The following is a 15,000-nucleotide window of genomic DNA, read 5'->3' on the forward strand; positions in this document are numbered from 1 at the left end:
TCCAGTACAGTGTGTTTCTCCGTTCGATCCCCTCATCACTTCACTCTTGCTCCTGATGGGTCGTGGTTCGCGCCTTGCATGGCAGCTCCCGCCATCAGTGTTTGAATGTGGAAATAGTGTGAAAGCTCTTTGAGTACCTTGAAGGTAGAAAAGCGCTAGTACAACCCATTTACCATATCATTAAAAAAATATATAAAAATGTAATATGTATGTATAGGTCTGAAGCTACTGAAACATTTAAAGCGTTTAAAGTTGGACAAAAAAATAATGTAAGACTTTTGAGATTGTCCATTTTTTGGCAACGAGGCATGGCGTGGGTTTTAGGGAAAAACTGTCATTGTTCTGAAACTAGTAATGCATGAAAATCAGTGTTATGAATTATTGACCTATTAAAGGCTGTAATTACCTCATTTAAAGTATTCCACTTTGCAACTGTTTTTTAAATTATGTGTATTTTGTTTTTCCCCATCTTAAAAATGCTGTTTTTTTTGTTCTTTTTACAAAAGTAGCATAAAACAAACATTACAAAAACATAAGTGTATTTATGGATAGGTCTGAAGCTGTAAATGTAAAGCTGTGAAAGTGTTTTAATAACATTTACCGTATTTTTCGGAGTATAAGTCGCACCAGAGTATAAGTCGCACCTGCCGAAAATGCATAATAAAGAAGGAAAAAAACATATATAAATCGCACTGGAGCCCGGCCAAACTATGAAAAAAACTGCGACTTACAGTCCGAAAAACACGGTATATATAACTTTATGACACTTTTTTGAGCGCCTCCCTTTTTTTTTTTTTTTTTTTTTGCTAAGGAAGGATAATGAGGTTTTAGAAAACTGTCATTGTTCCAAAAATAATAAGGCATCAAAATCCATGTTAGAAATGATTGACCTATTAAAGGCTGTAATTACCTCCATCTAAAGTATGTTGCAAATCATTTTTGGAAGTATTGCATACTTTGCTTTTTCCATAATAAAAAATGCTTTTGTGTTTTTTACAAAAAGAGCATAAAACTAAAAATACATTACTCATATTTTATTTATGGATAGGTCTGAAGCTGTTGAAAGTAAAAAAAAAAAGAAGAAAAAAGACTTCAAACACTTTTTGAGCATGTCCATATTTTGTCGCTTAGCAGGCTTAACAGTTTAAAATTAAGTAGACTCAAAGATGAAACTATTCAAACTCTGTTTACAGAGTACAAGGAAGAAGAATCCTGATAAACTTTTTGAACATTACTAAAAAATGAGAATCTTATTCATGTCATTGTAATTACAAATGATTTAACTATTTATTCAACAGAACTTTATTAATAATTTATACAGGAAGTGAACAAACGTGTTTGAAATTGCTATGAAATGGTAAAGAGGTAGGAATAGATAAGTTCTGCTTCTTCCTACTCATTTTCGGTCCTGCTGTAATGACAAACCTATATGATGTACGGTACCATATTTAGACTTTATGCATGTTAGAACTTTAAACTATAACTAGTTAAAGTCTTTTTTTTTTTTTTTTTTACTGGTCTAATCTTATTGTTTTTTTCTATTTATTTTCAGTCATTTGACAAACAGGGGTTCCACACGGGGACGCCGCCTCCCTTCAGCCTGCCCTCAGCTCTAGGGGGAACAGGGGCCATGAACCCCGGGGGCCCCCCAGGTTACGGTCCTGGTCCCTTCCTGCACATACTGCCTCCTCATCAGCAGCCCCACTCGCAGCTGTTGCATCACCACCTTACACAGGACAGTCAGGTAACATTCCCACCCTCTCTTCGTACTTCTCATTTAGTTTGCCCTACACTCATATGAAGGCCATTGTTTTACATTTATTACACAGCTTAACAGTTTTGTCATTTATTGTTGTACCTTCTATAGGTACTGGTCAAAGTTTGTTGGTACCGATTCGTGTAAACTAGAACAGTACTATAATTCGATATCTTTTTTGTACACGACGTCACATTCGGTTGTAGAGTTGACACTGGTCAACCATCGGGCGGGAAACAAACATTCATAGGGGACCTCCAGGTAATAGGGATGTGACGGTATCAAAATCTCACGGTACGTTATCTTCGTATCAAGGTTGCAGTACGATATTATTGTGGTATATGTCCAAAAAAAGAAGCATTAAAAATGCCAATGTCTGTAAAATGAAGTGGCAGGAATGTTGAAAAGATAAACACACTCACTGTAATTGAACACAAACATGATACTAATATAATACTAATACTAATCATTTTAGTACAAACTAGAGATGCGCGGTTTGCGGGCACAACCGCGGAGTCCGCGGATTATCCGCGGATCGGGCGATTGAAATTTAAAAAAATTAGATTTTATCCGCGGGTCGGGTCGGGCGGTTGAAATAAAAAAAAAATTTGATTTTAAATAGATTCAGGCGGGTGGCAGTTAAACCAATTCGGAAATATATATACATAGTTAAATGTTGTTACCCACATACGAAAAACGAGCAGGCACCTGCAGCATATGCCACAACAGAAGAAGAAAAAAGAAAAGAGATGGACACTTTTACGGAGCGGAGAAGGGATGCCTCGCCGGGGTCCGGGACCGAGGCCCCTTCCCCCGAGAGGGCCCCACTGGGAGCCGTAGCTGAGGCGATCCGCGAGAAGGGCCCGACGCACGTCCAGGGTCACCACCGTGCCCACCGCACCGACACCCCGCCTCTTCCGCCTTCGCCGCGGCCGGCGTCACGCGCAGCAGGTAAGCAGCTTACCTGCCCGCCACCCCCGTGGCCGGGGGCTCGTAACAGGGGTCACTCCGCGCGCTCCGCCCGCGCAGCTTACCTGCCCGCCACCCCCGTTGCCGGGGGCGCGTAACAGGGGTCACTCCGCGCGCAGTGCGCTCACGAAAGGGGTGGGGCTCACCCTGGTTGATATAGACAGCAGGACGGTGGCCATGGAAGTTGGAACCCGCTAAGGAGTGTGTAACAACCCACCTGCCGAATCAACTAGCCCTGAAAATGGATGGCCCTGGAGCGTCGGGCCCATACCCAGCCGTCGCCGGCAGCGAGATGCGCTTGGAGGTGCGCTCAGCGCGGCTCCCATATGATTGCGCACTGGTGTGCGTCTGGGTCGTGACAGCGTGGCACGCGAATGTCTGTGCTGCATTGGATCAGTCTCCTTTCTTTAACAGGCAAAAGCTTTATAACCTCACTAATGCCTTGCATCGTCTATATTAGATATATAACAACGGGCGGGTGCGGTTCTGATCAAATGTTAGATCGGGTGGATGGCGGATGGTTGACGACTTTCTGATGCGGTTGCGGATGAAATAATTGCCTATCCGCGCATCTCTAGTACAAACACATATTTTTAAGTGTAAAGAATTGTGCGGAAACATCGACTGTCTCCACTTTCACTTTCGGAGAAGCAGTGTGACATTTTTCTATCCGTTTGGAAAATGCAGTTTCTCAGAGAAGTTAACATAAATTGTAACTTTTATTAATGTAAATATTAGAGATGTCCGATAATGGTGTTTTTTGCCGATATTCCGATCTTGTCCAACTCTTAATTACGGATTCCGATATCAACCGATACCGATATATACAGTCGTGGAATTAACACATTATTATGCCTAATTTTGTTGTGATGCCCCGCTGGATGCATTAAACAATGTAACAAGGTTTTCCAAATTAAATCAAGTTATGGAAAAAAGTGCCAACATGGCACTGCCATATTTATTATTGAAGTCACAAAGTGCATTTTTTTTTTTTTTTTTACATGCCTCAAAACAGCAGCTTGGAATTTATGACATGCTCTCCCTGAGATAATCCTGATACCCACTACAACTATGGGAAGTAGCGTATTTTTCGGACTATAAGTCGCTCCGGAGTATACGTCGCACCGGCTGAAAATGCAGAATAAAGAAGGAAAAAAACATATATACGTCGCACGGGAGTATAAGTCGCATTTTTGGGGGAAATTTATTTGATAAAATCCAACACCAAGAATAGACATTAGAAAGGCAATTTAAAATAAATAAAGAATTAGTGAACAACAGGCTGAATAAGTGTACGTTATATGAGGCATAAATAACCAACTGAGAACGTGCCTGGTATGTTAACGTAACATATTATGGCAAGAGTCATTCAAATAACTATAACATATAGAACATGCTATACGTTTACCAAACAATCTGTCACTCCCGATCGCAAAATCCCATGAAATCTTCCTCCTCGGTATCGCTCCTGGTATGCGCCGCTAGCGTCCATTCTTTCTGCTGCTCGATCGCCGTTTTCTGCTGCATATTTCACTACGTCCAGCTTGTAATCTGCAGTATATGATTTCCTTTTTGGTGCCATTTTAGTTCAGTCCTCCTCAGTTTTTATAAGTTACCGCCAATGTTGATGTGATCCATTTTAATAGCTACGGCAATAGCGTATAGCATATAGCAGTTAGCATTCCAAAACCCACAATGCACTTCTGCCATGACCCGCCAAATTCTTATTGGTTGGCGTGTGAGTGACGATTGCTGACGTGTGTGTGACGATTGCGGACATTTCCTTTGTCGCTCACGCGAATGAGATAAATAATATTATTTGATATTTTACGGTAATATGTTAATAATTTCACACAAGTCGCTCCGGAGTATACGTCGCACCCACGGCCAAACTTTGAAAAAAAAACGTCGACTTATAGTCCGAAAAATACGGTGCTATACTTTGACTTTCAGAAAGTGCGTTATTTTTTTTATTTTTTTTAAACATGCTTTAAAACAACAGCTACAAAAACAATGAAGCCACACAGCTTCAGTCCAGAGTATACTAGAGTAATAAAGTACACAATAACATAGTCCTCATTTAGTGCAAGACTGCCTGGTATACTGTGTAACTGGAAATTATAAACTGGGCTCAATCTGCCCTGCTCTAACGTATTTGTATGAGTAACAAAAATGTTCTGCAAGCTAGTGGTGAGTGCTTGAAGTGGCCTAGCAGTCAGCCAGAGCTTATGAAATGCTGCGTTGAGACAGGGCACCTCTGTTCGCTGCAAAGTGTGCGCCATGCAGGGCAGACTATCCACACCAAACTCCACCGTAGCTTTTGACATACTGTGTGCGTTGTCCCTAACCACAACGTGGGCTTTCGCCCCGGAGTGTTTTTTGCTGTATTTTTGTGTTTTCTCGGCGGAGTCTTTAAGCGACAACTGTGTGGTACTACTTTTTTCCGGTGTTTGCTTTTCATCCATCTTCCGCTTGTATTCATCGTGTATCTCCTTATGATTCTTGAAGAGGTGGGAGATCAAATTGCTCGTATTAAAGGAAGACGTCTTGGTTCCTCCTCGCATAACCAACTTTCTGCAGTCATTGCAAATTGCCAGTTTTTTTATCTGTCAGAGACACTTTAAAATAATAATTATTATTATAGAGGTTTATTTGAAATAGGGACAGATACAAAAACATAGACATCTGAAACAGTTATTCAATGTATGCATCATAGTGTTTGTAGCCAAAGCTAATTTACAACACTTGTCCCCAACAACAACACAGATCCAACATCATTAAAATAAGAAAAGAAAAAATAGAATGAGGCAAAGATGAGTCGATAATAATAACACAGACAAAGTGCAGACTTGATAAAACCAATTAGTAAAAACTAAACATGGGAACACGATTGTTGCACAACTAGCCATCATTTTGTTTGTTTTTTGAAAGTGACAAGTGCAGGTATACTTTTCAAAGTGTCAGGTAGAGAGTTCCATAGTTGTGGTCCTTTTATTGAAAAGGCATTCTGGGCAAAAGATGTTCTATGGAATGCAAGTTGCCTTTTGACGTTGCTCGGGTGGTAGATCTGGTACCACTTTGCAGTCTTGTAATTGCCTTGCAGAGCAACTGGGGAGCAGAGTTATCCAAGCATTTAATCCCAAACCACAGACATGGTGTCGTTAGTCAGTCACCGAGCGAGCTGGCTTGTTAGCCACGGCTACAGCACCGGCAACAACACTCTTGTTGTTGTTATGCTCCGCTCGTGGCGGTTTGATGAGGTCATCAAGCGTCGCCAGTGAACCTCTCATGCTGCAGTCGTCAACTCCTGTGTTGTGTGTGGGAGACGCAACTGCTTCTGTACCACTCCGTACAGCGGCGTTTTAAAAAGTGATACATTTTACTTTTTGAAACCGATACCGATAATTTCCGATATTACATTTTAAAGCATTTATTGGCCGATATTGTCGGACATCTCTACTTTCAAATGGTCAATTATTATTTGTATTCTTTAAAGGGGAACATTATCACCAGACCTATGTAAGCGTCAATATATACCTTGATGTTGCAGAAAAAAGACCTTTTTTATTTTTAACCGATTTCCGAACTCTAAATGGGTGAATTTTAGCGAATTAAACGCCTTTCTATTATTCGCTCTCGGAGCGATGACGTCACAATGGGAAGCAATCCGCCTTTTTCTCAAACACCGAGTCAAATCAGCTCGGTTATTTTCCGTTTTTTCGACTGTTTTCCGTACCTTGGAGACATCATGCCTCGTCGGTGTGTTGTCGGAGGGTGTAACAACACGAACAGGGACGGATTCAAGTTGCACCAGTGACCCAAAGATGCGAAAGTGGCAAGAAATTGGACGTTTGTTCCGCACACTTTACCGACGAAAGCTATGCTACGACAGAGATGGCAAGAATGTGTGGATATCCTGCGACACTCAAAGCAGATGCATTCCCAACGATAAAGTCAAAGAAATCTGCCGCCAGACCCCCATTGAATCTGCCGGAGTGTGTGAGCAATTCAGGGACAAAGGACCTCGCTAGCACGGCAAGCAATGGCGGCAGTTTGTTCCCGCGGCGGCAGTTTGTTCCTGCAGACGAGCGAGCTATCGACCCTAGCTTCCCTGGCCTGCTGACATTAACTCCAAAATTGGACGGATCAGCTTTCAGGAAAAGAGCGCGGATGAGGGTATGTCTACAGAATATATTAATTGATGAAAACTGGGCTGTCTGCACTCTCAAAGTGCATGTTGTTGCCAAATGTATTTCATATGCTGTAAACCTAGTTCATAGTTGTTAGTTTCCTTTAATGCCAAACAAACACATACCAATCGTTGGTTAGAAGGCGATCGCCGAATTCGTCCTCGCTTTCTCCCGTGTCGCTGGCTGTCGTGTCGTTTTCGTCGGTTTCGCTTGCATACGGTTCAAACCGATATGGCTCAATAGCTTCAGTTTCTTCTTCAATTTCGTTTTCGCTACCTGCCTCCACACTACAACCATCCGTTTCAATACATGCGTAATCTGTTGAATCGCTTAAGCCGCTGAAATCCGAGTCTGAATCCGAGCTAATGTCGCTATAGCTTGCTGTTCTATTCGCCATGTTTGTTTGTGTTGGCATCACTATGTGACGTCACAGGAAAATGGACGGGTGTATATAACGATGGTTAAAATCAGGCACTTTGAAGCTTTTTTTAGGGATCTTGCGTGATGGGTAAAATTTGGAAAAAAACTTCGAAAAATAAAATAAGCCACTGGGAACTGATTTTTAATGGTTTTAACCCTTCTGAAATTGTGATAATGTTCCCCTTTAACCCCCACTCCCTCCTCAGGGTGGTCCTGGTCAGCGCAGTCAGTCCAGCAACATGCAGCAGAAAAGCCAAGGCAGCAAGTCCAGTTACGGCAGCTCCCCCTACTGGGGCAACTGAGGATTGCTTCCCAAACATGGCCTCCTTCCCCACCTCTTCCTCCTTCCTTTTTGTTTAACAGCTGTGTTTGTGCGAGTGCGTGTGTGTGTGCGCACTGAAAGGGAAAACACAAACAAGGTAAAGCCACACGCTACTCCCTCAATCAGCAACTTCTGCTGGCCCCCCCTAACCACACCCCCACCTTCACAAGTCCTCATAAGTCTTTTGGGGTTCTCTTCCTTCCCCCTCCTCCAAATTGGTTGTACATGTAAGATATTTATGTATGTATTTATATAAATATATATATACTGTATATGTAATAGTAGAACATGACATGTGGTGGCTGCATTTTATTTTTTCGAAGGACTTTTTCTTGCCTTTTTTTTTTTTGTTTCAACACAAGCAGGAAGAGATGTTACATATATTAAAAAAAAACTATTATCCGACCATGGAACAGGAGAGAACAACAGCACTGATGTTTCTACATGAGGACTTCACAGGTGGGGGTGGGCTTCATGACGACTTAACTGCATTTCTCTTCATTTTCAGTCTTTTTTTTTTTTTTTTATACATAAGAACTCCTCCCTCGGCTCCTTCCCTATCTTCATTGTGTACCTCCATTTTTTTTTCATCCCTTTTGCCCATCCAAATTTTATATTTTAATTTAATTTTAATCCTCATAGACCTCCAAATAAAGGTTCTGAGCAGTTGGAAGTTTAACCCGGCTCGTGTTGTTTTTCGGTTAAATTCTAAAGTGTTTTGGAATCATCTAATGTTGCTTTTCGGTGCGTTTTAATTGAGGGGGGAATAAAATATTTTAACTACTCCCGTTCAACAACTGTTTACACAACATTGCTAACGAGTTATAACGAACTTGTTGGTTTAACTTAAAAAATATTTTTATGTACAAACAAAATGTTTCTATACACGTGCTAATCTGTGCACCTTTTTTACTTGTTTTTGAGGAATATACCATATTTTTCGGAGTATAAGTCGCTCCGGAGTATAAGTCGCACCGGCCGAAAATGCATAATAAACAAGGAAAAAAACATAAGTCACATTTTTTGGGGAAATGTATTTGATAAAAGTCAACACCAAGAATAGACATTTGAAAGGCATCCATCCATCCATCCATCTTCTTCCGCTTATCCGAGGTCGGGTCGCGGGGGCAGCAGCCTAAGCAGGGAAGCCCAGACTTCCCTCTCCCCAGCCACTTCGTCCAGCTCTTCCTGTGGGACCCCGAGGCGTTCCCAGGCCAGCCGGGAGACATAGTCTTCCCAACGTGTCCTGGGTCTTCCCCGCGGCCTCCTACCGGTCGGACGTGCCCTAAACACCTCCCTAGGGAGGCGTTCGGGTGGCATCCTGACCAGATGCCTGAACCACCTCATCTGGCTCCTCTCGATGTGGTGGAGCAGCGGCTTTACTTTGAGCTCCCCCCGGATGACAGAGCTTCTCACCCTATCTCTAAGGGAGAGCCCCGCCACCCGGCGGAGGAAACTCATTTCGGCCGCTTGTACCCGTGATCTTGTCCTTTCGGTCATAACCCAAAGCTCATGACCATAGGTGAGGATGGGAACCTAGATCGACCAGTAAATTGAGAGCTTTGCCTTCCGGCTCAGCTCCTTCTTCACTACAACGGATCGATACAGCGTCCGCATTACTGAAGACGCCGCACCGATCCGCCTGTCGATCTCACGATCCACTCTTCCCTCACTCGTGAACAAGACTCCGAGGTACTTGAACTCCTCCACTCGGGGCAAAATCTCCTCCCCAACCCGGAGATGGCACTCCACCCTTTTCCGGGCGAGAACCATGGACTCGGACTTGGAGGTGCTGATTCTCATCCCAGTCGCTTCACACTCGGCTGCGAACCGATCCAGTGAGAGCTGAAGATCCTGGCCAGATGAAGCCATCAGGACCACATCATCTGCAAAAAGGAGAGACCTAATCCTGATAAAATATTTTTATGTATAAACAAAATGTTTCTATACACGTGCTAATCTGTGCACCTTTTTTTTTACCTATTTTTGAGGAATATACCGTATTTTTTGGAGTATAAGTCGCTCCGGAGTACAAGTCGCACCGGCCGAAAATGCATAATAAAGAAGGAAAAAAAACATAAGTCGCATTTTTTGGGGAAATGTATTTGATAAAAGCCAACACCAAGAATAGACATTTAAAAGGCAATTTAAAATAAAGAATAGTGAACAACAGGCTGAATAAGTGTACGTTATATGAGGCATAAATAACCAACTGGTATGTTAACGTAACATATTATGGTAAGAGTCATTCAAATAACTATAACATATAGAACATGCTATACGTTTACCAAACAATCTGTCACTCCTAATCGCTAAATCCCATGAAATCTTATACGTCTAGTCTCTTACGTGAATGAGCTAAATAATATTATTTGATATTTTACGCTAATGTGTTAATAATTTCACACATAAGTCGCTCCTGAGTATAAGTCGCACCCCCGGCCAAACTATGAAAAAAAACTGCGACTTATAGTCCGAAAAATATGGTAATCATTATTAAGTACTTATTAATGCCTTATTCGGCATGGCCTTATTATAACCCTAACCCTCTAACCCTCACCAAATAACTCTAAATTAAGTCTTTATTACTTAGAATATGTTCCCCATACTAAAGTGTTACCAAAAACATATACCGTATTTTTCGGAGTATAAGTCGCTCCGGAGTACAAGTCGCACCGGCCGAAAATGCATAATAAAGAAGGAAAAAAACATAAGTCGCATTTTTTGGGGAAATAAATTTGATAAAAGCCAACACCAAGAATAGACATTTGAAAAGCAATTTCAAATAAATAAAGAATAGTGAACAACAGGCTGAATAAGTGTACGTTATATGAGGCATAAATAACCAACTGGTATGTTAACGTAACATATTATGGTAAGAGTCATTCAAATAACTATAACATATAGAACATGCTATACGTTTACCAAACAATCTGTCACTCCTAATCGCTAAATCCCATGAAATCTTATACGTCTAGTCCAGGGGTCGGCAACCCGCGGCTCTAGAGCCGCATGCGGCTCTTTAGCGCCGCCCTAGTGGCTCTCTTGAGCTTTTTCAAACATGTATGAAAAATGGAAAAAGATGAGTGTACATTTTTTGTTTTTTTTGTTTTAATATGGTGTCCGTAGGAGGACAAATATGACGCAAACCTCCCTAATTGTTATAAAGCACAGTTTATATTAAACATGCCTCACTGATTCGAGTATTTGGCGAGCGCCGTTTTGTCCTACTAATTTTGGCGGTCCTTGAACTCACCGTAGTTTGTTTACATCAGAGGTCGGCAACCCAAAATGTTAAAAGAGCCATATTGGACCAAAAATACAAAAACAAATCTGTCTGGAGCCGCAAAAAATTAAAAGCCATATTACATACAGATAGTGTGTCATGAGATATACATTGAATTAAGAGGACTTAAAGGAAACGAAATGAGCTCAAATATAGCTACAAATGAGGCATAATGATGCATAATATTGCTAGCCTAAATAGCATGTTAGCATCGATTAGCTTGCAGTCATGCAGTGACCAAATATGTCTGATTAGCACTCCACACAAGTCAATAACATCAACAAAACTCACCTTTGTGCGTTCACACGCAACGTTAAAAGTTTGGTGGACAAAATGAGATGGAAAAAGAAGTGGCATAACATGTCCTAGACCTAGAAAGTCGGAGAAAGTTATACACTATGGTGAGTTCAAGGACCGCCAAAATTAGTAGGACAAAATGGCGCTCGCCAAATACTCGAACCAGTGAAGCATGTTTAATATAAACAGTGTGCTTTATAACAATTAGGGAGGTTTGTGAAACCATATTAAAACAAACAAAAAAAAATGTTCCCCTCATCTTTTTCCATTTGTCATACATTTTTGAAAAAGCTCCAGAGAGCCACTAAGGCGGCGCTAAAGAGCCGCATGCGGCTCCAGAGCCGCGGGTTGCCGACCACTGGTTTACATATATATAACTTTCTCCGACTTACTAGGACGTGTTTTATGCCACTTCTTTTTCTGTCTTATGTTGTCCACCAAACTTGTAATGTTGTGCATGAATGCACAAAGGTGAGTTTTGTTGATGTTATTGACTTGTGTGGAGTGCTAATCAGACATATTTGGTCACTGCATGACTGCGAGCTAATCGATGCTAACATGCTATTTAGGCTAGCTATATGTACATATTGCATCATTATGCCTCATTTGTAGCTATATTTGAGGTCATTTAGTTTCCTTTAAGTCCTCTTAATTCAATTTATATCTCATGACACACTATCTGTATGTAATATGGCTTTTAATTTTTTGCGGCTCCAGACAGATTTTTTTTTTGTATTTTTGGTCCAATATGGCTCTTTCAACATTTTGGGTTGCCGACCCCTGGTCTAGTCTCTTACGTGAATGAGATAAATAATATTATTTGATATTTTACGGTAATGTGTTAATAATTTCACACATAAGTCGCTCCTGAGTATAAGTCGCACCCCCGGCCAAACTATGAAAAAAAAATGCGACTTATAGTCCGAAAAATACGGTACACTGATAAATTGTGTTAATATTATCTGAGTGCTTTGTAACTATATGCTTGTTCAACCAAAAAAAGTATACATTCTTTCTATACTTCTAAGTACAAACCCTGTTTCCATATGAGTTGGGAAATTGTGTTAGATGTAAATATAAACGGAATACAATGATTTGCAAATCATTTTCAACCCATATTCAGTTGAATATGCTACAAAGACAACATATTTGATGTTCAAACTGATAAAAAAAAATGTTTGTGTGCAAATAATCATTAACTTAGAATTTGATGCCATCAAAACGTGACAAAGAAGTTGGGAAAGGTGGCAATAAATACTGATAAAGTTGAGGAATGCTCATCACTTATTTGGAACATCCCACAGGTGAGCAGGCAAATTGGGAACAGGTGGGTGCCATGATTGGGTATAAAAGTAGATTCCATTAAATGCTCAGTCATTCACAAACAAGGATGGGGCGAGAGTCACCACTTTGTTAACAAATGCGTAAGCAAATTGTTGAACAGTTTAAGAAAAACCTTTCTCAACCAGATATTGCAAGGAATTTAGGGATTTCACCATCTACGGTCCGTAATATCATCAAAGGGTTCAGAGAATCTGGAGAAATCACTGCACGTAAGCAGCTAAGCCCGTGACCTTTGATCCCTCAGGCTGTACTGCATCAACAAGCGACATCAGTGTGTAAAGGATATCACCACATGGGCTCAGGAACACTTAAGAAACCCACTGTCAGTAACTACAGTTGGTCGCTACATCTGTAAGTGCAAGTTAAAACTCTCCTATGCAAGGCGAAAACCGTTTATCAACAACACCCAGAAACGCCGTCGGCTTCGCTGGGCCTGAGCTCATCTAAGATGGACTGATACAAAGTGGAAAAGTGTTCTGTGGTCTGACGAGTCCACATTTCAAATTGTTTTTGGAAACTGTGGACGTCGTGTCCTCCGGACCAAAGAGGAAAAGAACCATCCGGATTGTTATAGGCGCAAAGTTGAAAAGGCAGCATCTGTGATGGTATGGGGGTGTATTAGTGCCCAAGACATGGGTAACTTACACATCTGTGAAGGCGCCATTAATGCTGAAAGGTACATACAGGTTTTGGAGCAACATATGTTGCCATCCAAGCAACGCTACCATGGACGCCCCTGCTTATTTCAGCAAGACAATGCCAAGCCACGTGTTACATCAACGTGGCTTCATAGTAAAAGAGTGCGGGTACTAGACTGGCCTGCCTGTAGTCCAGACCTGTCTCCTATTGAAAATGTGTGGCGCATTATGAAGCCTAAAATAGCACAACGGAGACCCCCGGACTGTTGAACAACTTAAGCTGTACATCAAGCAAGAATGGGAAAGAATTCCACCTGAGAAGCTTAAAAAATGTGTCTCCTCAGTTCCCAAACCTTTACTGAGTGTTGTTAAAAGGAAAGGCCATGTAACACAGTGGTGAACATGCCCTTTCCCAACTACTTTGTCACGTGTTGCAGCCATGAAATTCTAAGTTAATTATTATTTGCAAAAAAAAGTAAAGTTTATGAGTTTGAACATCAAATATGTTGTCTTTGTAGCATATTCAACTGAATATGGGTTAAAAATTATTTGATTTCCGTTTATATTTACATCTAACACAATTTCCCAACTCATATGGAAACGGGGTTTGTAATACAATAAAATTGATGAAAGTAGTTGAATTTGTAAATATATTTATTTTTAAAAGATGCTTAAAAAGTATGACATTTGTTTAGTCAAGAGGCAAATACAATGCGACGGGGGTACACTGCAAAAAGTGAAATCTAAGTAAGATTAAATACCTCAAATAAGGGTGATATTTGCTTATTTTCTGTCTGATAAGATAATTCTTCTCACTAAGCAGATTTTATGTTAGAGTGTTTTACTTGTTTTAAGTGTTTTGGTCCTAAATGATCTCAGTAAGATATTACAGCTTGTTGCTGAGATTTGATGACCTATATTGAGTAAAACATGCTTGAAACTAGAATATCAACTGTTGCAAAGCTGTGTCATCAACACTCACAAGTATAAAACTACTTTTTTAAAGTAATAAGCATGAAAAAAACAAATCATGATGCCGAGCGCATATCATTATATCAAGATAATGGCACTAGCATTTACTTAATTTATGAATATTTTTCAACATAATCATGTGCAAAAAGGTCTATTTTTTTTTCTACCAAGAAAAGTGCACTTATTATTAGTGAGAATATACTTATTTTAAGGTATTTTTGGGTTCATTGAGGTTAATTTTACTTGTTTTGGAAAGTCTTGACAAGCCGAATTTTCTTGTTCTATTGGCAGACAATTTCGCTTAGTTCAAATAAAATACCCCTCATTTTTGTATTTTTTTTTTTTCTTGTTTTTGAACAGTGACTTTTTGCAGTGTACAGGACAGGATGTTTGTGGATGCAAGTGTGTCCATATATTCCTGCCGATGTCGCTTCGTCTGGCATAACAATCTTTGCGCCTCACTCTGCAGTCTTGTTGCAATAAACACAGCAGGTTGCTATGGATACGACCGTGCTGTTAGTCAGAACCAAAGTCAACGATTAACAGGTGTCAATAAGGGAAGGAGGGGGAGGTCAGAGAGTCTCAAGACAGTAAACTGCTGGAGGGGTTTTTCCAGCAGGGCTTTTTCCGGAGGGTGAAATGCGGATTAGAATGTTGGATTATCATTCCAGGTATAGTAACGCGCTATATAAATACAGACCGTTTATGCTTATATACTCTAATTCTCTGTTCCTGGCACTCATTGTTTATCAGTTCGCCTTGCAGAGCGGAAAGCTTATCCGAGTTGTTCACCAGTTTGCGACTTA

General features: G+C 40.7%; 1 protein-coding gene across 4 annotated transcripts in view; it reads left to right on the forward strand.

The window, feature by feature from the left end:
• Positions 1-8,336, forward strand: part of LOC133578710 (ubiquitin-associated protein 2-like) — a 56,099-nt gene extending 47,763 nt beyond the window's left edge. For all 4 annotated transcript variants that reach the window (XM_061933169.1, XM_061933192.1, XM_061933176.1 and 1 more), the window contains 2 exons: positions 1,553-1,744; positions 7,542-8,336. In XM_061933169.1, the coding sequence (XP_061789153.1) occupies positions 1,553-1,744; positions 7,542-7,637 (288 nt within the window). In that variant the 3' untranslated portion in view covers positions 7,638-8,336. The remainder of the gene's footprint in view (positions 1-1,552; positions 1,745-7,541) is intronic.
• Positions 8,337-15,000: the final 6,664 nt, after the last annotated feature.

The sequence above is a fragment of the Nerophis lumbriciformis genome, linkage group LG03, assembly GCF_033978685.3.
Source record: "Nerophis lumbriciformis linkage group LG03, RoL_Nlum_v2.1, whole genome shotgun sequence".
In the NCBI taxonomy this organism is placed as follows: Eukaryota; Metazoa; Chordata; class Actinopteri; order Syngnathiformes; family Syngnathidae; genus Nerophis; species Nerophis lumbriciformis.